This window comes from Megalobrama amblycephala, linkage group LG16 (genome assembly GCF_018812025.1).
Source record: "Megalobrama amblycephala isolate DHTTF-2021 linkage group LG16, ASM1881202v1, whole genome shotgun sequence".
In the NCBI taxonomy this organism is placed as follows: Eukaryota; Metazoa; Chordata; class Actinopteri; order Cypriniformes; family Xenocyprididae; genus Megalobrama; species Megalobrama amblycephala.
This window is the reverse complement of record NC_063059.1, coordinates 31,753,265-31,778,992: the sequence shown is the minus strand read 5'-3', so window position 1 is coordinate 31,778,992 and position 25,728 is coordinate 31,753,265. Positions and strand designations below refer to the sequence as shown.

Sequence of the window (25,728 nt, the reverse complement as noted above, 5' to 3'; positions counted from 1 at the left end):
CGAACTTTCAGGAAATGTTAGCTTCAGCTGAAAAACACCTTCATGCCACTATTGGTCCGTGCCGATAACGTAATAGGAGGTGTGCGTTGAAATCTACAGGTAACGCTAATATACACATAGTCACGCAATGCTGATGTTGTTAACATTAACAATTTGAGAACAATATAACAGTAATAATAATTTGTACGGTTTGGCATGATCCAAGCTAAGCGATCGTTAGATTTAATCATCATTGGCAGCACGATTTATTGTAGGCTAATGCTTTTTTCCTCAGTTGGTCAGAACAAAAGTGGCAGACGTTACTTACTTGTTCAGATGATATTTTCCAGTGAAAATTCTTATATTGGACATACTTTCAAGACGTAGAATCTGTGATTCTGAAGTTCAGTATCACACCGGTGCGGTGACTGACAGCAAGCGATTCATCCGCGCTGACGAGCTGTGCCGAGGCACAACGCACGTACAGATAACTGTTACGCACATGACTGCAATTGCAGGTTTCAAACAGAGATGGCGACAAAGAAAAAAAAATTGTGGACTGCAGCTTTAAGAGTAATAGATAGATTTGATTAAACACTAATAGTTGTAATAGTAGGCAAAAATTTAATTTTATAATTGTTTTCAAGTGTCTTGTTGAGTTTTTATGTAATAAACAAATGTTTAACCTGTGATGGTGAACACACTTGCATTTTTTGTTTTATGCGCTCTTTTGAGCCCATATCAATGCACTGCCACACTATAGTCACACCAAGTAAACTAATTGTTAGCAAACATTTTTCAAATGTACAATCCGTGTGCAAATTTAATATATGAAGTATATATCTTATGTTTTAAATGGACCAGAATGTAGTCACGCCCCTGCATGACATTGAAGCACACACCCTCTTCTCTCTGATCAGACTCCTCGAGATCATTTGTGAAATTGTTCAAAACTGGGTTTCGTGAGTTGCTGTTCATCTAAACTCTACAGCTATGGACTCAAGAACAGTGTTTGTCTTATTATGGATGTTGCTGTCCTCCTCCACTGGAATCAAACTAGATGGAAATGGTTATGTTGATGTTACCATTGCAATCAGTTCAAGAGTACAACAGGATAACACGCTCATTGATAAAATCAAGGTAAATATATACTTTTTTGTCTATTTAGGGATGCAACAATATTATCAATATCATAGTATCGTGATAGCAAAATTGTCTATATTATCGTGGTCACATGACTGTATGAAACGATGCGTCTTCTAATATTTGATAGTGTTATAATATTTGATAATATTTTCTTCTGTTATACAGATATTTTCATTACTATTAATGTATATATGTTTTAGCAATATTGTATTATTTACAGTCATGCCAATAAAGCAATTTTAAATTTGAATTTGAGAGAGACCCAGCTAACAGAATTTTGTTATAAAAACATTCTCTAAACATTCAGCGTTGGTCCTGAGAACGCAAAAAAACGTCCAGTTTTCTTGGCATTCCAGGAACGTTTTTATAATGTTCCTTAAACAACAACAACATAGAAAACTACAATGAAACAATTGATTTAACCACTTTAATATTATTTGTCTGTTATTACAACAGGCATGTCAATCTGACTTATCAATGCTGTATAGTTTTCTGAAAATAACTGCAAATGTTGATTAAAAAAAAAAGACAACTTTACAAAAGTCAGGGGTCAAGAGCTCAACTAAAACAACCACCAACCTCCAAGATGGTGACCTCAAACAAAACATCTAAACTTCTGTTAACTCTCAATAAGAGCTTCTGTAGATGTGTGACAGAAATAAAGTCAGTCTGGTTAGTAATGAGTGAAGCTGGTAATGCTATTTGTGGAGTTGTTTAATCAGATCTTGAGAGATTTAAAGTCTTTTATCTTCAGTTCATCTAAGGCTGTGGAATCAGATGAAGAAAGTTGTAGTTTGTGTTCTTATTTCTCTTTCTTTCAGTGCTTGTTCACAGCAGCAGAGGTGGGAAGTCCAGGGGTTAGAGAGTAAAAGTCCTACTATATATTTATTCCACCCACTGAATCATTAATGAGATAAATAAGTGTTTAAATGAGTGATGATTGACCATTATTGAAGACACCTGATGATAACAAGCAGAATCACCAAAGGAGAAAATCACTATTTTTAAGTTACCATCATCGAGGTCAGGGTTTGTTTTAGTTGAGCTCTTGACCCTTGACTTTTTAGGGCCCGAGCACCATCTTCATCATATATGGTTAGTCTAATCTTAAGGCCTTAGCGACATTTAATTGCAAAGATCTTGTGTTTTCGTTGAAGGGTGTGTCCATGGCAGCCTAACAAATTCTGATGTTATAACTCAAGCATACAATGTCCGATCTGCTCCAAACTTCACATGTGTGATGAGAGTCCTGGCTTAAAGACATCTATAGAAGATGTCCAGAAGTTTAACTTTTACAATACAAAAACATTTTTTTTTTTAAAGTTCCGATTTGATAAAAAGGTTTTATTTAAACACACAGACATCAAGAATCAGTCTGTGAATCTCAACAGTGGTGAGAATAATAAAGCATGTTGCAATGCATTCTGGGTGCCACCAATCAAAATTCATCCATGCCTCCCATCATGCATTGCTGCATGAATAAATTATGAGCTGAATTGTCTTAGTAATTTTCTTTATCCTCACTATTTAAATTTTGCTGTTTTTCTGAGACTTTTTAGTAGCTTGTTTTCTAATGTTCAGAGTTGATCAGTTTATCAGAATATGTTTCTTGTCACCGTCGTTGAGATTCACAGGCTGATTCTTGATGTCTGTGTGTGCCTGAAGTTTTTTATTATTTTTTTATTATGATAAGGACAACTTTCAAAAAAAAAAATTGTATTGATAAAGCGTATCTTCTACTATAGAATCACAGTGCTGCTGTAATCAATAATGGTCATAAGTTGAAAGATAAAATTGCCCTATCTATTTTTAGAATTTTAGCCCCATTGGTATTAGTTTGTATCTTGATCATGTGTTGATTTTGTGCTGTTTAACATTGGTTAATATTAAATTATGTTGATTTACATTGATTATGTGATTGTATTTATTATGTAGTAAATCAAATGTAATTTAGATCAGCTGTGGGTTACCTTTGACATTATTGATTTTCAAGAGGGTAATGTTTATTTTTCATGATCTTATTATTTAAATATGTATTTCTATGTATGTGAGTCAATTTCATAATTTTGTTGGTATTGTACTTATTGTTGAACTCTCAGTTGTCTACCAGCTGAATGTCATGTGACTCTTCCTGACGCTTCAACGGTATGATGATACATGGGGCATGTTCAAGCTCAAACCGGTGCGCAACATTTTGCTACGGTTTCCTGGAAATGGTGTGCAATGGTGTGCAACCGGTTTGAGATACGTTTTCTCTTGTTTGGTGGGTGTGTCAAAAATTTTTGCCCAATCAGCTTCAACATGCATATAAACCACGCGGTATTAAAGAAACAGCTCGTAAATGTAATTAACATCAAAATAAATTCACAAGAGCAAGTATATTGTTTGTACATGTTTATTTACATTAATGGCAAAATAACTTAAATAATAAGAGCACAAGTACAGATCTGGAACTTTTTTAAGTCTGTCTAAATATCATTTAGTAATTGCAATGTCTTCTGGTCCATATCCTTTCCTTATTAGGAAGGTGTACTAGACACTGATTAATGTAACATAAAATACTATACTTTTTGCTATTGTATTGTGGAGTGATACTTTCATAAACTTTCATAAACATAAAAACAAATTTTGGATCACAATAATTAGGAACTACACTGGGTAAACCCAGCAGTCTGGAAACCCGTACATTCATTTCTACTGCTTCTGTTACACTTTTGCGGGAACCAATCACAGACTGGCTTATCCACCTTGCTCGCTATTGGCGGGTACAGAGCTCTTTCTATGGCTCTGGGCGGGTATAACACGATGACGAAGCGACGGCAAGCAGCTTTTTGTTTACACTGAACATGGCGGCCACAGAAGCGCAGCAACCAGTTGATGCCGCTTTCGATGCTGTTTTAAAAGATTTCAAAGGCAAGTTTTCTTTGAAAACAGAACAAAGACTTGCCCTGGAACAATTCATAAAAAAGAAGGATGTGTTTGCCTTACTACCGACCGGCTTTGGTAAAAGCCTAATTTACCAGCTAGCCCTGCTGCAAAGTACGTCACCCGGATCGTTGATCTGATTGGTTGAAGGACTAACCAATTGCGTGAATAATGCTCGTTGATCACGCCTCTTGTGCAGTAGAAAATACATAGCAGACTCTCAATTGAGCTTGGTCTGGTGATAGCCAGACAAATTAGGAACCACAGTTTCCACAAATTCCTTCACTCGATTGAGATGTTTTACTGGATGGCAAGGGCAGTGACTGTAACACAGAGCGTATTTTGCAGTATTAAACATGTATTTATACCGACTTCATCAGGCTCCGAAAATTCTTCAAAAAGAACACAAAGATTGGCCCTCTCAGCTGTCATAGTCGCAGCTCTTGCGTCATCAGAACAGGGTGTTCAACGCACCACCGTTTCCGTTTAAAAAACGTTTTGCAACGTTTTGTCGGGGTTGAACGCAGCCATGAATTCAGACACATGTTAGTGCTCCTGACTATTCTACTGATGGTTACTTACAAGGCAAACACAGTAAAAATGTTAATATTTTGTATATCCTTTATTTGTGGTCTAGTGGTGTTGTGTGTAAAATTGTGTTTGTTGTTTTTGTTTGTGTCTAGTTTTCAAGGTGTTCCATAACAAATAAAAACGCATCACGCAATTCTGACTTTATAACTTGCAATTGTGAGTTCATATCTCCCAGTTCTGACTTTATAAAATAAAATTGCTGAGTTTAAATCTTGCTATTGCGAGGAAAAGTCAGAATTGTGAGATCAAAAAAAAAAAATCACAATTACCTTCTCTTTGTTTTACAATTACAAGGGACTCACAAACAACTATCGCAAAACATGAAAACAGTCGATCATCCAGGTAATAACAGGACAGTTAAGATTCAAGAGTATGTAAATTTTGAATGGGGCAATATTTATAAAGTCATTTTGTGTTGTGGAGTATACAGTATATGTAAACATTTGTTATAAGAAATAGCTTATTCAGGACAGTACTAAATAAAAAACATGCAATTTTTGTGATCAAGCTAGGCTTATTTTGTTGAAATTCTTAAAATGTTGCATATTCTGCAAGGGATATGAATCATATGAGCAGAAATGTAGCTTAGGATGCTATTGCAGACTGTCAGAATCATCAATTGCTGTTTACATTAATTGCCCGTCACAGTTTACATTAATGTTTAAATAAAATAAATGACTAAAATTCAAAGCAATCGCTTTGATAATCTAAAATACTTTTCGGAAGTAACTGTAATTTGATTACCACCCATTTAAAATGTAACTGTAATGAAATACAGTTACTCAAATTTTGTATTTTAAATATGTAACTTACAGTGCCCTCCACAATTATTGGCACACTTAGTAAGTATGAGCAAAGGCAGCTGTGAAAATAAATCTGCATTGTTTATCCTGTTGCTCTTTCATTCAAAAAATTCTAACCTTTCATCAGAATAAAACAATTGAAAGTGGGGGGAAACTTACATTATGAAATAAATGTTTTTCTCTAAAACATGTTGGCCACAATTATTGGCACCCCTAGAAATTCTTATGAGTAAAATATCTCTGAAGTACATTCCCATTCATATTTAAATTTTTAGCACACCAGGGTGACTAGGAGCATGAAATTGTCCAGCCATGACTTCCTGTTCCACAGGAGTATAAACATGAGGAAATACAAAGGCCAAATTCCCTTAATCGTTCATCACAATGAGTAAAACAAAATAATATAGTTCTGATGTGCAGCAAAAGATTGATGAGCTTCACAAAATAGAAAGTGACTGTAAGAAAATGGCTAAAGCATTGAAAATCCCCATTTCCACCATCAGGGCAATAATTAAGGAGTTCCAATCAACTAAAGATGTTACAAATCTGTCTGGAAGAGGACAAGTCTAAATCGTCCTAATGTGTGGTGAGGAGGAAAGTTTGAGTGGACAAAGAGTCTCCAAGGATCACAGATTGTTAGTTGAGTCTTGAGTCTCAGAAAGCCTAAAAAAATATCAAACAGCACCTACATCACCAAAAGTTGTTCGGAAGTGTTTCAAGAAAAATCCTCTGCTCTCATCCAGAAACAATCTCCAGCATATTCAGTTGTCAGACACAACTGGAACTTCAGACGGGACCGGCTTCTATGGTCAGATGAAACTAAAAAAAGAGCTTCTTGGCAGCAAACCCACCAGATGGGTTTGGTGCAAACATTGATAAAAAAGTACCCCATGCCCACGGTTAAATATACTGCTGGATCTTTAATGTTGTGGGCCTATTTTTCTGCTAGAGGTCCTGGACGTCTTGTTCAGATTCATGGCATCATGGATTCTATCAAATACCAACAGATAAAAATCAAATCCTGACCGCTTCTGCTAGAAATCTTATAATGGGCCGTGGTTGGATCTTCCATCGGGACAATGATCCAAAACAAACATCAAAATCAACACAAAAATGTGTCACTGAGCACAAAATGAAGCTTCTGCCATGGCCATCCCAGTCCCCTGACCTGAAACCTAAAGAAAATGAGTGAAGTGAACTGAAGAGAAGAGAAGAAGCACCAGCATGGAGCTGGAATCTGAAGGATCTGGAGAGATTCTGTATGAAGGAATGGCCTCTGATCTCTTGTCAGGTGTTCTTCAAACTTATCAGGCATTATAGGTGAAGACACAGAGCTGTTATCTTGGGAAAAGGGCGTTGCGATAATTGGGTGCCAATAATTGTGGCCAATGTGAACTAGAGAAAAATATTTATTTCATAATGAGCTTTTCCCCCCATTTTCAATTGTTTTACTTCAATAAAAGGTTAGAATTTTGTGACTTTTTTGAATGAAAGAGCAAAAGGATAAACAATGCATATTTATTTTCACAGCCAGCTTTGCTCATATTTACTAAGGGTGCCAATAATTGTGGAGGTCACTGTAAGTTACATGTCTTTCGCTACTCCCTAACCCTATTTAAAGGGATAGTTCACCCAAAAATGAAAATTTGATGTTTATCTGCTTACCCCCAGGGCATCCAAGATGTAGGTGACTTTGTTTCTTCAGTAGAACACAAATGATGATTTTTAACTCCAACCGTCGCGGTCTGTCAGCCGTATAATGCGTGTCAATGGGAACTTCGTCTATAAGAGTAAAAAAAAACACGACAGACAATCCAAATTAAACCCTGTGGCTTGTGAAGACACATTGATGTCCTAAGACACGAAACGATCGGTTTGTGCGAGAAACCGAACAGTATTTATATCATTTTTTACCTCTAAAACACTACTATGTCCAACTGCCCTCCACATCTGGTTAGTGAGGTCTGAACGTGCTCTGACAAGTGATGTCTCGCACTCACTGAAGCAAAGCGCAAGACATCAGTTCCGTCAGCAGAGCACGTATTTTGACCTCACTAACCGGATGCTGAACGGAGTTGGACATAGTGGTGTTTTAGAGATAAAAAATTATATAAATACTGTTTGTTTTCTCGCACAAACTCATCGTTTCGTGTCTTAAGACATCAATGTGTTGTCATGAGCCGCAGGGTTTAATTTTGATTTATCTGTTGTGTTTTTTTGACTTATAGATGAATTTCCCATTTACACGCATTATTCGTCTGACAGACCGCAACGGTTGCAGTTAAAAATCATTATTTGTGTTCTACTGAAGAAACAAAGTCACCTACATCTTGGATGCCCTGGGGGGTAAGCAGATAAACATCAAATTTTCATTTTTGGGTGAACTATCCCTTTAACACTTATGGCACTTTTTTCAAGTCTTCATTTCTTTTCTTTCTTTTTTTAAATATCGCAACAAATATCGTATTGTGGACTTTATATCGAGGAATTATTGTACTGTGAGATTTTGATATTGTCACATCCCTACTATTTAAAAAAAAAAAGAAAAAAAAAAAAGCATTCTTTCTTTTTTTTGGCTTTTGTGAAACATACTATGTTGTTGCATTTTTTTAAAGAAAATCATATAAAGAAACATATAGGGGCTCAATTGCAAAAAGTGTCCCAATCACTCTCAATTCACCCTAATCAAGTTTCATTAACAGTATTTGTGAATGAACAAATTAAAGTATAATTACTTTTTTATAAAACTGTATTTTGAGTTTTTCTCATTTTTCATTCTGACAGGACATGGTCACTAAAGGGTCGATTCATCTTCATCAAGCATTGGATAAAAAGGTTTATTTCAAAGAAGCAACGATACTCGTTCCACCCGACTGGAATAGTACAGAATATACCAAAGCAAGAACAGAGTCCTATGAAAAGGTACAGATAATTATGCCATTTTATCTTACGTGTCAAATATTAATGTTTAATCATTTCATTAACATACTGCTGACAACTTCAATGTGAAATACAGGCAAACGTAAGAATTGATAATGCTAATCCAGCATATGGTGATGAACCCTACACTCTTCAATATGGTGAATGTGGAGATGAGGGTCAGTTCATTCATTTCACCCCAAACTTCCTCCGAGACGACAAACTCATTAAGACTTATGGGTCAAGAGGTGAATGTCATTTGTTATCCTTCAACATCTATCCAGGTTAATGCACTAATCTCTTTGTTTTTTTTAACATGAATATTTGTTTGTTTGTTTGCAGGAAAGGTCTTGGTTCATGAATGGGCTCATCTGAGATGGGGCGTGTATGATGAATACAGTGAAACAAATCCATTCTACTACTCTAATGGCCGTATTGAAGCTACAAGGTCATAAAACTTTAACAAAACAGAATATTTATAAAATGTCACTGAAAATTATCTCAACCATTGATTTCCTGCTTATCTTTAGGTGTAGCAAAAACACTGAAGGTCAGTTTTATGATGAATCACTTCGACCGTGCCAGACTGATCCACAAACTTTACTACCAACTAAAGGGTGCAAGTTTTTTCCTAACAAATATCAAAACACAGACAGCTCTATAATGTTCTTACCAAGCCTGGATTCTGTAAGTACAGATTTTACATGTTCCCACACATGCAAATTTTATCTTTGACCATTTGACGAATGAAGAAATTATTTGAAATATTTGGTTTCAGGTGAGCACATTTTGTCGTGAAAACGAGCACAATTATAAAGCCCCAAACTTGCAAAACAAAAAATGTGGCAAAGCAACACGGACTGTGATATTTGAGGATTCTGTTGATAAAGACGCACTTCGTTCTCTGAAACCACTGCTGTCCTCTCCACCAGCGCCAACTTTCAAAGTTGTGCAGCGAAAGCATCGGGTTGTTTGTCTCGTCCTTGATGTCTCAGGAAGCATGGATGTATGCAAAAACATTAACTTTACTTGAAAACATAGATGCTTACAAGTATTTTAACCTTCAATGCCCTATGAGCTTAATCACTTTGAAACTTGAGAAAGCATTAAACCTGATATCACATGCATTTTTTTATTGCACCCATTTTCTAGGGCTCCAGAATCCTTCGACAGCAGCAGGCTGCCACATATTTCCTGCAGCACATCATTGAGGATCAAGCCAGTGTTGGAATTGTAACCTTTAGTACTAATGCTACAACTCTGAGCCCCTTGACTACTATTGACAATAATTCAACACGAGACAAACTCATTGAATTGTTGCCAAAAGTAGCAAAAGGATGGACATACATTTGTAAAGGCCTCAATCTAGGCTTACAGGTGCCATATTATTCATGTTTATGATCTGTTAAGTATATAGCCAACTGTTTGTTTTATACCAATGTTCTGTATTTGTCTTCAAAACTTAAAGGTACTCAAAAATGACAATGGGGATGTGAATGGGGATGAAATAATTTTTCTGACAGATGGTGAAGCAACGGATGACATTAATACTTGTGTCCCAGCTGCAATTGAAAATGGCACCATTATAAACACACTAGCTTTGGGTGATAAAGCAGATAAAGCACTGAGGGAAATGGCTGAGAAAACTGGTAAGTACCATCATCACATAATGACATACAATGTTCCAGAAAATGTCTAAATAAAAAAAAGAGAACTCCAAGTTCCATGTGATTTTTTTTTTTTTTTTTTTTTTTTTGGGGGTTAATTTCCAAATTTATTATAGTAGGCCTTCATCTATAGGTGGATCTTGACATGAAAAATTTTGGGAACTAACAAAATTTTAAAGCAATTGGCAAATCTACAAACATATGATGCTAAAAGAATAACAAATTATCTGAGCCACATTAGTAACTTTTAACCAATTGTTCCCAAGGTGAATTTAGTTATATGTTGTTTGATGTTTTGGTATGTATGTGTGAAAAATGCAAAAATGTAGTAAATCATAATATTCATATTATGAATGCCTGTTTATTATCCAGTGCATATTTCTCATATGTTTTATGTTGGAATTAGGGGGGAACTTTTTCACAGCCAGTGACGACATTCTCTCTAATCAGCTACTGAATGGATTTTTTTCACTTAAACTACCAACAGGAGATCAAACAAAAGACCCAGTTCAGGTTTGACAAGTGATCGCTCATTGCTCATGGTAAAACACTTTAAGATTATTATGAATATTCTAATAATTCATTTTTATCAACACTTTAGATAGACAGTGCGGGGAAAAAAACATCAGACTGGTTCAATGGGACAATATTAGTGGATCAGACCATTGGTAACAAAACCAGCTTTACAATAACCTATGAAAAAAGTTTACCTGACATTTCCATACAGTCACCAAGTGGCTCAACCTACAAACAAGTACAGATGCGTCACTATGAATCAGCAAAAACAGTCACTTTAAAAGTTCCAGGAACTGCACAGGTGACAACCAGCATGAGATTTCATTAACTTTCCTAAAACATTTTCATTAATTATTCATCTAATAATACTATTGTGTGTTTGCTAGCCTGGGGACTGGAAGTACAGTATGCAAACTACAATAAGTCAGTCTCTGACTGTAACAGCAATGAGTCAAGCGGCGCGAGCTGATGTTCCTCCTATCGTTGTCAAAGCCCGCATGAACCAGCAGTTCAGTGACGGCACTAAACCCTTGATAGTGTTTGCTGAGGTCAGTCAGAATTACATGTCTGTAATAAAGACTGAAGTGTGGGCTACGCTGGAGTCTGAATCTGGGTCCGCAGAAGAATTACAACTTCTGGACAATGGAGCAGGTAAATTACCCATCATTTTTGTTTCCAGTGTGCACTCAACTCACATTTACACTATAAGGCCAAAAGTGCTCAAATAAATCAAGTATTGTTTTACAGGAGCTGATGCTTTCAGAGATGATGGCATTTATTCCAGATATTTCACACAGATGAAAAAAGGGAGAAGCAGCTTGAAAATAAGAGTGAAGAATCTAGATGGACAAGCCAGATTTACTATCCAGAAAAGGGGTGGTGCCCCATACGTACCTGGATATGTGGTAAACGGTAAATCGTGAGATTGAGACTCTTAAAGCAAACTGTTCAAACATTTGTCCAAGTGGATGCTGCTCACTGGTGGTGGTTGAGGAGAAACCCCCTGATATGGGTGTACAGTAGTACAGGAAATGCAAAAACATATAAACATATAAATGCAAAACATATAAATACTTCATTAATTAATTCAATTCCTCAACTTTAAATTTACTAATGCGGTTCTTCTAATTTCAGGCGTGGTGGAGCTGAACCCTCCAAAGCCTCCGGTTTCTGAGGAACCACTCGAGGTTGGAAGATTTACCAGGACAGCTACTGGAGAGAGTTTTGAGGTGGCTTTTACAGGCACAACGCCACCAAATTTCCCTCCTAACAGAATCACAGATCTGAGTGCTGAGATCCAGGAGGACTCTGTGCTTCTCAGCTGGACGGCTCCTGGTGAAGACCTCGACCAAGGGACAGGTAAAGCATACAGTTACTATACCAGAATTTAAAATACAAAGTTTTTCATCTTCACTGACAACATAGAAGTAGTGTCAAATTTAGATCATGAAATAATGAAAATTTAATTGTCTTTTATGGCATGTTTCTTTTCCTTTAAGCTAAATCCTATGAGATCAGGTGGAGCTATGACCTTCAAATACTTCGAGAAAACTTCAGCAATGCTCATGTAGTCAACACAGCTGCCATCTCACCGCTGGAGGCTGGATCAGCTGAACAGCATTCATTCAATCTCAGTTTCACAATCCAAAATGGCACCACACTTTTCTTTGCAGTTCAATCTGAGGACGAACAAAATGCGAAATCTGAAACTTCCAACATTGCTCAAGCTTCAAAGATGCTCCCTGATTCTCTCTCCAGTGGACAGCCACTCCAGTCGACAGCCACCAGAGAGTGTTTTGAAGTGGTTTTTACAGGCACAACCCCACCAAATTTCCCTCCTAACAAAATCACAGATCTGAGTGCTGATATCCAGGAGGACTCTGTGCTTCTCAGCTGGACGGCTCCTGGTGAAGACCTCAACCAAGGGACAGGTAAAGCATACAGTTACTAAACCAAAATTTAAAATACAAAGTTTTTCATCTTCATTGACAACATAGGAGTAGTTTCAAATTTAGATCATGAAATAATGTAAATTTAATTGTCTTGCATGGCATGTTTCTTTTGCTTTAAGCTAAATCCTATGAGATCAGGTGGAGCTATGACCTTCAAATGCTTCGAGAAAGCTTCAACAATGGTCATGTAGTCAACACATCTGCCGTCTCACCGCTGGAGGCTGGATCAGTTGAACAGCATTCATTCAATCTCAGTTTCACAATCCAATATGGCACCACACTTTTCTTTGCAGTTCAGTCTGAGGACAAACAAAATGCGAAATCTGAAACTTCCAACATTGCTCAAGCTTCAAAGATCCTCCCTGATTCTCTCTCCAGTGGACAGCCACTCCAGTCGACAGCTACCGGAGAGAGTTTTGAAGTGGCTTTTACAGGCACAACCCCACCAAATTTCCCTCCTAACAAAATCACAGATCTGAGTGCTGAGGTCCGGGAGGACTCTGTGTTTCTCAGCTGGACGGCTCCTGGTGAGGACCTTGACCAAGGGACAGGTAAAGCATACAGTTACTAAACCAAAATTTAAAATACAAAGTTTTTCATGTTCACTGACAACATAGGAGTAGTTTCAAATTTAGATCATGAAATAATGAAAATTTAATTGTCTTGCATGGCATGTTTCTTTTGCTTTAAGCTAAATCCTATGAGATCAGGTGGAGCTATGACCTTCAAATCCTTCGAGAAAGCTTCAGCAATGGTCATGTAGTCAACACAGCTGCCGTCTCACCGCTGGAGGCTGGATCAGCTGAACAGCATTCATTCAATCTCAGTTTCACAATCCAATATGGCACCACACTTTTCTTTGCAGTTCAGTCTGAGGACAAACAAAATGCAAAATCTGAAACCTCTAACATCGCTCAAGCTTCAAAGATCCTCCCTGATCCAACCCCCTCTACAATATCAAACCCAGGCTTGAATTTGACAGTTCTAGTAATTTCGTTGTGTGTAATAATGGTCATATGCTTTGTTGTTGCTGTAATCACATGGTCAGTGAGACGCAGAAAAAGCTTTGATATAAGCAACAATTGGGAATTAACAATTTGGAATCCAACAACTTTAGAACATTACTTAAAATAACCATTTTTATCAAACAGAATTTCTTACTTTCTGAATATTTTTTCAAGTACATGTATTGCTATCTCATTTAGAAGTCACATTTATAATAGATTCTCAGTCGATTTATCTTCCTCTGAAATGTGAGTGACTTTAAATACAAAAGAATACAAATATTTTTGTACAGTAAGACATGTATTAAACTTTTATTATGATGATTTAAAGCACATTTTTAGTTAAGTCAGTCTTTGAATTTTAAATGGGGACCTATTATGCCATTTTTCAAAGTCTTGAATTTGTTTTTGGGCTCAACTAGGTTGTCATGCTTGAATGCTCAAAAAAACACTTTATTTTTCATATTATTTTATATTGTTGCAGCACCTTTCTTCCCAGTCTGTCAATAATGCTTTTAGTTCCTGTCTCTGTGAAGCCCCTCCTACTGAAAAGCTCAATGTGCTCTGATTGGTGGTGTGTTGTGATTGGTCAACCATTCTGAGTGTTTGGAAATGTCACTCCCCTTACCATAACCGTGAGTTTCAACACACTACTACTAAGGGTACGTTTACATGCCAATCATGTACTAAAAATGGAAATGTTTTTTTTTTTTTTTTGTATAATTCTGTGAAAATGACTAAAAATGCTGTATTGTGCATATCTGGCCTCTAGTTGGTAATGTCAGTTTGTAAAGAAAGACTACACTCCTGCACACATACACAGATTTTTTTCACAGAGCACCAAACGTTTATGCCCATAGACTAAACATATAATAAGCCTGTGCACGCTGTCACTGTTTTCACAGATTTGCGTATTTATAGTTTACATGGAGACGATAACGGTATCATTTTCAAAAACTTCCACTTTGTAACCCGTTTTCAAAAGTTTGCATTTTCAGGCCCCCAAAACGTTTTTGTCATGTAAATGAGCGTCCAAAACGTATGAAAAGGTAAACTTAAGAAACTCAACCAGGCATCACCCCTTTTTTTTTTTTTTTTTTTTGTATAAGCCTTGGACAGAAATTATTTATATGAGGAATATCATGACGTGTATGTTCCTGGAAGAAAATCAAGACTACAATCGAGGCGTTAAAGGATTAGTTCACTTTCAAATTAAAATTTCCTGATAATTTACTCACCCCCTTGTCATTCAAGATGTTCATGTCTTTCTTTCTTCAGTCGAAAAGAAATTAAAGTCCCTGTGAAGTTGCAAACGACTTTTCTCCAGTGTTGTGATGTATTTCCAAGTGAAACGGAATATTGAATAAAGGGAAGGTTTTACTTTAGCGCTCCTCCTCTCGATATCTCGCTCATAGCAGACTACGGTTTGAGGGGAGTGTTTTAAGCGTTTTCAACCCAAGCCGTCAAACTGACGTCATCAGAGAAGGGACGCCATTATAGACCGGAAGTAACTTTTCAGATTTTGATTAAAGATTACCGCGACAAACAATTTTTTTGCTGTGTAATAACTTGCACGGATTAATTGTTCACCACAAGACTAGTAATACGCACTAACAAAGTAAACAGTCAATTTTTATTTCATGCCGACTTAAAGGTTTTTGATGAAAACATTCCAGGATTTTTCTCCATATAGTGGACTTCAATGGAGCCCAAACGGTTGAAGGTCAAAATTACAGTTTCATTGCAGCTTCAAAACGTTCTACACGATCCCAGACGAGGAATAAGGGTCTTATCTAGAGAAACCATCGCTCATTTTCTAAAAAAAAAAAATTTAAAATTTTATACATTTTAACCATAAATGTTCATCTTGAACTAGCTCTCTTCTTCTCTATTAGAACACAGCAGTGTAGACACTGCTAAGTGTATTATTGCCCTCCACAGGTTAAAGTTTGAACTAACTGTTATATACTTGCACTAGCATATTGTATATGACAATTTAGTTCAAACTTTGACCTGTGGAGGGCAGTAATACACTTACCAGTGTCTACACTGCTGGAATTCAAATAGAGAAGAAGAAGAGAGCTAGTTCAAGATGAGCATTTATGGTTAAAACGTATAAAATTGAATTTTCTTTTTAGAAAATGAGCGATGGTTTCTCTAGATAAGACCCTTATTTCTTGTCTGGGATCGCTGTAAACTGTAATTCTGACCTTCAACCGTTTGGAGGCCATTGAAGTCCACTATAAGGAGAATAATCCTGGAATGTTTTCATCAAAAACCTTAATTTCTTTTCGACTGAAGAAAGAAAGACATGAACATCTTGGATGACATGGGGGTGAGTAAATTATCAGGAAATTTTAATTTGAAAGTGAACTAATCCTTTAAGCACCCAAAAAATTCTGTTATCATTTACTCACCCTCATGTCATTCCAAACCCGCAAGACTTTAGTTCATCTTCAGAACAAATGAAGATATTTTAAATGAAATGTGAGAGATTTCTATTCATCCACTGACAGTCCATGCATCTACCACTTTGTCGCTTCAAAAAGTTCATAAAGAGATCATAAAACGAATCCATATATGAATCGAGTGGTTTAGTAAAAATTCTCCAAAGAGACTCGATTGCTTATATGATGAACAGATTAATTCACTGAGCTTTTTATGAGCAAAATGTGATTAATTTTGTACTGGGTCTCTTCTAGAATTACATCAACAAAACCGTTTTAATCAGAAAATTTGAATAACACATTGCTCACTAAACACTTCAAACCTCCTGCAAGATTTACTTACACACAGACATCAAGAATCAGCGTATGAATCTCAACAGTGGTGACAATGGTGCTGCTGAAGGACAAAATACCCAGAGTAACATTGATCAATTGCTGTTACTCCAGACCTTCCCTGAAGCCGATTTGGTAGGCTATGTATTATATTGATTTTTAATTTGGAAAATATGTTAATATGTTTATCAGAGCTTAGCAGACAGATAATTATTAAGACAATAGACAGATCATATACATACACAAAATAATCCTAGTCTGTCATAATTTATGACATTAAAGGAGTTAGTTACTTGCAGAATGACAAATTAGTGCACATTTCTGAAGAAGTTCTTTATAAATAATTAATTGAATGTAAAATAAGCCTAATATAAAATAACATTTGTTCTATCTAGTTCACATAAGCTACTTCATCTGTTGTTGAGCTGTCATTGTCATGAATGGGTGAGTGTTTTTTTTTTTTTTAAATATACACATATGCAGACCTGTTTCTACCTACTTAATTATCATATTGGAGAGTTTTTGTGAAAAATGGAGACTTTTGAGGGCGATCCTAGAGATTTTCTAGAGGGGGAAGACAGCTCTCAGAAATGCAGTGATGATGAGACCGGGCAATGAATTATGGGGAATGTAGTCTTTGATGGAATGGCAAAAGTCTGTGATGGAGTGCCCCCTGCTGGCTCTCAAGGGCACTCCAGCTGGTGATTGTGAAAATTTATTACTGAATGGCAAGAAAAAAAATAATGTGATATTTTATTGTGTACCATGAAACACCATATCACAATAAAGCAGTATTTATTATATTTATCAGAATCAGAAGGAGCTTTATTGTCAAATATGTTTGCACACAAGGAATTTTTTGGTGACAGAAGAAGCTTCCAGTACACAGAGACAACAACAGTACACATATACAAAAATAAAATAAATATATATGTGAATAAGATACACACTATAAACAAATTTGTATTAACTAGAATTAACAAGGAAAGGAATGGGATAAGAAGAGGTAGGGTATTGTATTGTAACTGATATTGCGTAGTTGTTGCACAGTGGGGAGAACATTTAACTGCTCATGATTTCCTGGGGGAATAAACTTTTCTTGTTCCTGTCTGTTCTGGTGCTCAGTGCTCTGTATAGCGCTGGCCAGACTGCAAGTCTGACTCTCTATCCATTAGGCCACGACTGCCCCCAGTCGTGGCCTAATGGATAGAGAGTCAGACTTGTAACCCAAAGGTCATGGTTTCGAGTCTCAGGTCCGGCAGGGATTGTCGGTGAGTGGAGTGAATTTCCAGCGTTCTCTCCACCCTCAATACCACAACTGAGGTGAGACCCTTGAGCAAGGCACCGTACCCCCAACTGCTCCCGGGCGCCGCAGCAATGGCTGCCCACTGCTCTGGGTGTGTGTTCATGGTGTGTGTGCACTGCTGTGTGTGTGCGCACTTGAATGGGTTAAATGCAGAGCACAAATTCTGAGTATGGGTCACCATACTTGGCCACATGTCACTTCACTTTCAAATTTCAAACAGACGGTGGCTTGGATGTGACAGATCCAGAGTGATTTTTGAGCCCTTTTTCTCTCTCTGGATGTATACAGTTCATGGAGAGTATACAGTTATATAGTGTTATAGAATACTACTTTGATTCCTGAGAAGTTGACACAATGCTTGAGGCCAATAAGTTTATTTAAAAAGCACCATCAGATTCGAATCATCAGTCCATAACAGCAGTGGCGTGACTTGGGCTAATAGTCCCTAATGTTTTATTTTTGTGTGTTTTCACTAGGATCATATCTGGTCATTTTTGAAAGTGTGGTGGCAATTGGATTGATTTAATATGTAATGGCTGTAATTTAACATAGACGATTTAGACTGCAAATATTACCTGTTGAGCTTGTATTTTAAAGTAGAACTTAATTATGAACTTTTTGAGCACTCATGGCACTCATGTCATTTCCCCAATTGTATCCTTGTCACAGCAATAATGACAAGGTAAAAAAAATAAAAAAAATAATAGTAATAATAATAATAATAGAGGCAAAAGGTTAATTTTATAATTCTGCCCTACAAAAGACAGTAACTTCATTTTTGGTCAAAAATAAGTTTTTGATATTTTGGGACATTCAAGACCTCATTTATCATGTGGATACGTATCTTGAGTCGCTGTTTAGATGTTATTGTATGGCCTAGAGTTACGGTATTCTGCCTTTGATTTACTGTCCATTAAAGTTTGCTGCATTTAAATTACGGTGTAGCCTGTGTCATACATCTGTCACTGAAGCACTTCTGACACACACGATACCTGAATAAAAGTGTAGGTACAACAAGTACTTGAGTTCTTGTTTTTACTAATAGCGTTTGGATGGCCCATTGCTCTCAAAGGACAATGATAGGTGACCATACATCCTCTTTTTCCTGGACATGTCCTCTTTTTGGACCTAAAAAAATGTAAATCGCCTAAAATGTCCGGGATTTGGCTTTTGCTTTCTGCAGTCACTATTCCTTCTCACAGTCAAATCTGGAATATCGCATAAAACGTGTAGGCCTAAGTAATAATGTATGAGAGGCTGTGCTGTATCGTGAATAAGTCACAGCCGAAGGGCGTTGTTGCTGTGACTTATTCACGATACAGCACTAGCCTCGAGTACCTTATTGCTTTTATAAAATGGTTACCGCACAATACAAATATTAAAGCCAAAAATATGTATCAATGCAACTTTCATGAAGTAAACTTTAACTAAAAGTCTTTCCTTCCGCTGGAAAAAATAGTCCCTGACTGTGAACAGTAACAGAAGTTACATTATTATGCCATTAGATGGCGGCAAAGAATGTCTTTATGAGTGTGTCAGTCATTGAAGACTTTTTACATTGAAAAGATTACATTGAATTGTTGTGAACACGGAACAAGACACAACTGACAAAAGCTTTGACTATAGGTGCTGTCAGTCACGGGAAAACCGCTTAAGGGGTTAGTTCACCCAAAAATGAAAATTCTGTTATTTATTACTCACCCTCATGCTGTTCCACAGCTGTAAGACCTTCGTTAATCTTCGAAACGCAAAATAAGATATTTTAGTTGAAATCAGATGGCTCTGTGAGGCCTGCATAGAAAGCAATGACATTTCTTCTCTCGAGATCCATAAAAGTACTAAAAACATATTTAAATCAGTTCATGTGAGTACAGTGGTTCAATATTAATATTATAAAGCGACGAGAATTTTTTTGGTGTGCCAAAAAACAAAATAATGACTTATGTACTGATGGCCGATTTCTAAACACTGCTTCAGGAAGCTTCGGAGCATTATGAATCAGCGTGTCGAATCTGTTGTTTGGAGCGCCAAAGTCACGCGATTTCAGCAGTTTTGGCGGTCCGAATCATGATTTGATACACAGATTCATTGTGCTCCGAAGCTTCCTGAAGCAGTGTTTTGAAATCGTGACACATTGAAACAGTGTCATGTAAAAGCTAAACTATTTTTTTATTTGTTTGTTATTATTCTATTGTATAGGGCCAAAAGTTGAATGGAAAGGATGTATTACTTTATGTATTAAATTACAATAACATAGTTGCATGGTTGTGAATGCATTTGTCACGGTAAGACATTTGTCACGGTTGTGTTTCTCTTTTCTTCAGTGATTCGCTTGTTAAGAGCACATGTTCATCATTAAAGGTGCCGTAGAACGTCTTTTTAAAAGATGTAATATAAGTCTAAGGTGTCCCCTGAATGTGTCTGTGAAGTTTCAGCCCAAAATACCCCATTGATTTTTTTTTATTAATTTGTTTAACTGCCTATTTTGGGGCATCATTAAATATGAGCCAATTTAGGCTGCGGCCCCTTTAAATGCTCACGCTCCCCGCCCACGGAGCTCGCGCTTGCCTTAACCAGCATAAACAAAGTTCACACAGCTAATATAACCCTCAAAACTGTTCTTTACAAAGTGTTCGTCATGCAGCATGTCTAGTATGGTATTTATTTGGACATTTACATTTGATTCTGAATGAGTTTGAGGCTGTGCTCCGTGTCTAAAGCTAACATTACACACTGTTGGAGAGATTTATAAAGAATGAAGTTGTGTTTATGAATTATACAGACTGCAAGTGTTTAAAAAATGAAAATAACTACAGTCTTGTCTCCGTGAATACAATAAGAAATGATGGTAACTTTAACCACATTTAACAGTACATTAGCAACATGCTAACGAAACATTTAGAAAGACAATTTACAAATATCACTAAAAATATCATGTAATAATGGATCATGTCAGTTATTATTGCTCCATCTGCCATTTTTCGCTGTTGTCCTTGCTTGCTTACCTAGTCTGATGATTCAGCTGTGCACATCCAGACGTTAATACTGGCTGCCCTTGTGTAATGCCTCGATCATGGGCTGGCATATGCAAATATTGGGGGCGTACACCCCGACTGTTACGTAACAGTCAGTGTTATGTTGAGATTCGCCTGTTCGTCGGAGGTCTTTTAAACAAATGAGATTTATATAAGAAGGAGGAAACAACGTGTTTGAGACTCACTGTATGTCATTTCCATGTACTGAACTCTTGTTATTTAACTATGCCAAGATAAATTCAATTTTTAATTCTAGGGCACCTTTAAAGCTTAATCATCCCTTAATTAATCTTTTAATTACATCATTAACTGTCAGGGTTGGAGCTAATCCAAATTTTGTCCGACAAAGCAGTCAGGAGTTAGAAGATTAACCTCGGTGGACTTAAACTTGAAAAATGTTGTGTACTGACGTCTTTCTGCGCTTGAAACAACATTCCTTCTCATGTTCATTCATGTTTATTTGATGCTATAAATTAACTAGTAGATGATCGGTTTACGAGCCTCTTGAGCTGAGGCGCTACAGCATTCTGTCACATTAAAGAGCCACAAAACGGTTTTTATTGTTTGAATTTCTTAAAAAACTACAGTTTGAAAGCTGGGACTTTGTTTAATATCATAAGTAACCTGCTTTGTCTTGTCTGTCGATGTATTGTCAGTATCCTAACATCTGTTAATTCTCAATAAGAACCTCTTTAGTGTGACAGAAATAAAGTCAATATGGTTAGTAATAAGTGAATCAGAGCTTGAGAGATTTAATGTCTTTTATCTTCAGATGATTTCAGTTAAATGGTTTTGGCTGAAGTCAGTTGTAGTTCTTGTGTTTCTCTTTTCTTCAGTGATTCTGCTTGTTAACAGCAGGTGTTCATCATTACTGTTCAATCATCACTTAATAAATAGCTTAATTCTCTCATTAACTTTAACTCTGCTTCAGTGTTATTTTAACACTATTCAGAGACGGACCAAATGTACTCTGAGCAGAGTTGATTTAACTCTGGGGATTTTACGTATTAAACTTCTCCATATAACAAAGCAATTGTAAATCATCCAAAATAAATGCCATGATCACTAGATTTTATACAGGAGTTATTATAATGATTTTGTAAATGGTGATCATCAACCAAATATTGATAATGTGGAAGTTACAGCCATTTGCCTTGGTGTGACTTCTCACTTTTTGCAGACAATACAAAGGCAGAGTATATTAAATGGACCATGATGTTAGCAGAATGTAGTCACGCCCCTGCATGACATTGAAGCACACACCCTCTTATCTCTGATCAGACCCCTAAAGATCATTTGTGAAATTGTTCAAAACTGGGTTTCGGGAGTTGCTGTTCATCTAAACTCTACAGCTATGGACTCAAGAACAGTGTCGGTCTTATTATGGATGTTGCTGTCGTCCTCCTCTGGAATCAAACTAGATGGAAATGGTTATGTTGATGTTACCATTGCAATCAGTTCAAGAGTACCACAGGATAACACGCTCATTGATAAAATCAAGGTGAATATATATTTTTTGTCTATTTAACAAAATATGAATTAATGGTTTAAGTGGCTTTTGTGAAAGATATTATTTTGTTGCAGCTTTTAAAGAAAATCATAGAAATAAACATATGGGGCAGGGGTAGGCAAGTTCGGTCCTAGAGAGTTGCTGTCCTGCATAGTTTAGCTCCAACCTTAATCAAACACACCTGAACAAGCTAATCAAGTTCTTCAGGATTACTAATGCTGCGTCCCAATTCGCCTACTTATACTACGCCCTAAAAGTATGTACTCTTTCTGTGAACAAAAAGTACTTACTTTTGAGTGTGTAGCAAAAGAGTAGACAAGCTTTGGGACATACTATCACGTCATACAATCGCGTCTTTTCTCTCTGCCGCATCCAGTCACCGTAAACTAGCCTGTCAATCATCTTACATCCTCCACATTTCATTTAGCTAATTTCCTACTGTATGGGAGAGAAATGCAGCACGTTGATCTGCAGTCGCGAGTCTTTCATGTGGAGAACTCTCCTCATATTAATGCATAATGATGCATTTAAAAGTTAATGGCCAATCAGATCTTTATAAAAGTCCACATTGGTATTTGCAGATGAAAAATAACACAGATAACACTAAATAAATATTTTCTATCAGGTTAAACTGATTATTAGTCACTCAAACAACCTCTCAGTGTTGATCGTGCATATTCGCCATGTTTTGTAGTTTTAACACTTTTTACTCGTGTTTGTAGTTCTGAACTGAATCCTCGTCCAACGCGCAATGGGTTGTGGGCAATATTAGCCTTTATAGTGTGCACGGATACACACTTTGAAAATCTACCGGAAATAGTAGACCATCCGGGGACTTTTGGCATACTCTTTTCAACATACTATGCTTTGGGACACACTTATTTTAATCTCACATACTATTTAGGATGGATAGTACGGACATTGGGACGCAGGGACAGGCTATAGACAGGTGAAGTTTTTTTTCAGGGTTGGAGCTAAACTCTGCAGGACAGCGGCTCTCTAGGACCGAACTTGCCTACCCCTGATATGGGGGAATTCAGGTTGATCGGAACACTTTTTCTAAGTCTCAATTGCAAAAATTGTCCCCATCACCCTCAATTCACCCTAATTAAGTGTCATTAACAGTATTTGTGCATGAACAAATTAAAGTATATATATATATATTTTTTTTTATAAATACTGTATATTGAGTTTTTCTCATTTTTCATTCTGACAGGACATGGTCACTAAAGGGTCGATTCATCTTCATCAAGCATTGGATAAAAAGGTTTATTTCAAAGAAGCAACGATACTCGTTCCACCCAACTGGAATAGTAAGGATTTTACCAAAGCAAGAGCAGAGTCCTATGAAAAGGTACAGAGCATTATGTCATTTTATCTTACGTGTCAAATATTAATGTTTACTCATTTCATTAACACACTGCTGACAATTTCAATGTGAAATGCAGGCAAACATAAGAATCGATCATGCTAATCCAGCATATGGTGATGAACCCTACACTCTTCAATATGATGAAGTTGGAGCTGAGGCTCAGTTCATTCATTTCACCCCAAACTTCCTCCGAAACGACACACTCATTAAGACTTATGGGTCAAGAGGTAAATGTAATTTATTATTCTTCAACATCTATCCAGGTTAATGCACTAATCTGTTTGTATTATTAACATGAAAATTTGTTTGTTTGCAGGAAAGGTCTTGGTTCATGAATGGGCTCATCTGAGATGGGGCGTGTATGATGAATACAGTGAAACAAAACCATTCTACTACTCTAATGGCCGTATTGAAGCTACAAGGTCATAAAACTTAATAAAAAAGAATATTTTTAAAATGTCCTTGTAAATTATCTCAACCATTGATTTCCTGCTTATCTTTAGGTGTAGCAAAAACATTGAAGGTCAGTTTTATGATGAATCACGTCAACCGTGCCAGACTGATCCACAAACTTTACTACCGACTGAATGGTGCAAGTTTTTTCCTAACAAATATCAAAACACAGACAGCTCTATAATGTTCTTACCAAGCCTGGATTCTGTAAGTACAGATTTGACATGTTCCCACACATGCAAAATGTATCTTTGACCATTTGCAGTGCATTTCATGCAACATACAGAATGAAGTAATTATTTAAAATATTTGGTTTCAGGTGAGCAAATTTTTTCATGAAAACGAGCACAATTATGAAGCCCCAAACTTGCAAAACAAAAAATGTGGCAAAGCAACACGGACTGTGATATATGAGGATTCTGTTGATAAAGACGCACTTCGTTCTCTGAAACCACTGCTGTCCTCTCCACCAGTGCCAACTTTCAAAGTTGTGCAGCGAAAGCATCGGGTTGTTTGTCTCGTCCTTGATGTCTCAGGAAGCATGCAAGTATGCCATAACATTAACTTTACTTGAAAACAAAGATGCTTCCAATTATTATAACCTTCAATGCTCTGATATGATCTTAATCATTTTGAATGAGTATAAACCTGATATTACTTGCATTTTTTTATTGCACCCCTTTTCTAGGGCTCCAGAATCCTTCGACTACAGCAGGCTGCCACACATTTCCTGCAGAACATCATTGAGGATCAAGCCAGTGTTGGAATTGTAACCTTTAGTTCTGATGCTTCTACTCTGAGCCCCTTAACTACTATTGACAGTGAATCCACACGAGAGAAACTCTTCAAATTGTTGCCAAAAGTAGCAGATGGAGGGACATACATTTGTAAAGGCCTCAATCTAGGCTTACAGGTGCAATATTGATCATGTTTATGATCTGTTAAGTATATAGCCTACAGTTTGTTTTATACCAATGTTCTGTATTTGTCTTCAAAACTTAAAGGTACTCAAAAAGGACAATGGGGATGTGATAGGGGATGAAATCATTTTTCTGACAGATGGTGAAGCATCGGACGATATTAATAGTTGTGTTCCAGCTGCAGTTGAAAGTGGCGCCATTATACACACAATAGCTTTGGGTGATAAAGCAGATAAAGCACTGAGGGAAATGGCTGACAAAACTGGTAAGTACCATCATCACATAATGACATACAATGTTCCAGAAAAAGTCTAAATTAAAATAAAAGAGAACTCCAAGTTCCATGTAAATTATTTATTTTTTTATTTTTTTTGGTTAATCTCTAAATTTATTATAGTAGGCCTTCATCTATAGGTGGATCTTGACATGAAAAGTTTTGTGTTAAGTTTTGTTGTAAGTTATGGCGAGAACAGCAAGAGAAAATATAATCAGATGCTGTAAGCTGATTGATGATAAGAATATAACCATCATATATTGGCTTAACTCATTGATATTATGTGTAAGGTTTATATAGGTAGTATGTTATTCATTCTGTTTTATTGTTGTGATTCTGCAGCAAGGAAATAATAGAATTTAATCAGAACATCAAATGATTTATAACACACCATTTACATATTTTGGGCTCCTGTGAGTTTTACTCGCACACAGACATCAAGAATCAGCATATGAATCTCAACAATGGTGACATGCTTCAATGGTGCAATGCATTCTGGGAGCCATGGATAAGTTTCGTATGATGCACTCAGAATGCATTGCACCATTGAAGCATGTCATCATTGTTGAGATTCAT

General features: G+C 36.6%; 2 protein-coding genes across 2 annotated transcripts; both read left to right on the top strand.

Moving 5' to 3' along the window:
* The first annotated feature begins 937 nt into the window (after window positions 1–937).
* Window positions 938–14,735, top strand: LOC125248387 (calcium-activated chloride channel regulator 1-like). The gene is made up of 16 exons (XM_048160231.1): window positions 938–1,119; window positions 8,229–8,366; window positions 8,461–8,611; window positions 8,706–8,811; window positions 8,894–9,050; window positions 9,142–9,369; window positions 9,516–9,740; window positions 9,832–10,012; window positions 10,437–10,543; window positions 10,632–10,847; window positions 10,933–11,197; window positions 11,294–11,458; window positions 11,681–11,905; window positions 12,046–12,477; window positions 12,618–13,049; window positions 13,190–14,735. The coding sequence occupies exons 1-16, from the start codon at window positions 973–975 to the stop codon at window positions 13,630–13,632; spliced, it is 3,618 nt and encodes a 1,205-aa protein (XP_048016188.1). The 5' UTR covers window positions 938–972; the 3' UTR covers window positions 13,633–14,735.
* An 8,865-nt stretch (window positions 14,736–23,600) lies between these two features.
* LOC125248276 (calcium-activated chloride channel regulator 1-like) lies at window positions 23,601–25,274 on the top strand. Its single transcript, XM_048159997.1, has 7 exons — window positions 23,601–23,618; window positions 23,663–23,732; window positions 23,822–23,927; window positions 24,009–24,165; window positions 24,278–24,505; window positions 24,647–24,871; window positions 24,963–25,274. Exons 1-7 carry the CDS (start codon window positions 23,601–23,603, stop codon window positions 25,191–25,193), a joined length of 1,035 nt encoding a protein of 344 aa, XP_048015954.1. The 3' UTR covers window positions 25,194–25,274.
* Window positions 25,275–25,728: the final 454 nt, after the last annotated feature.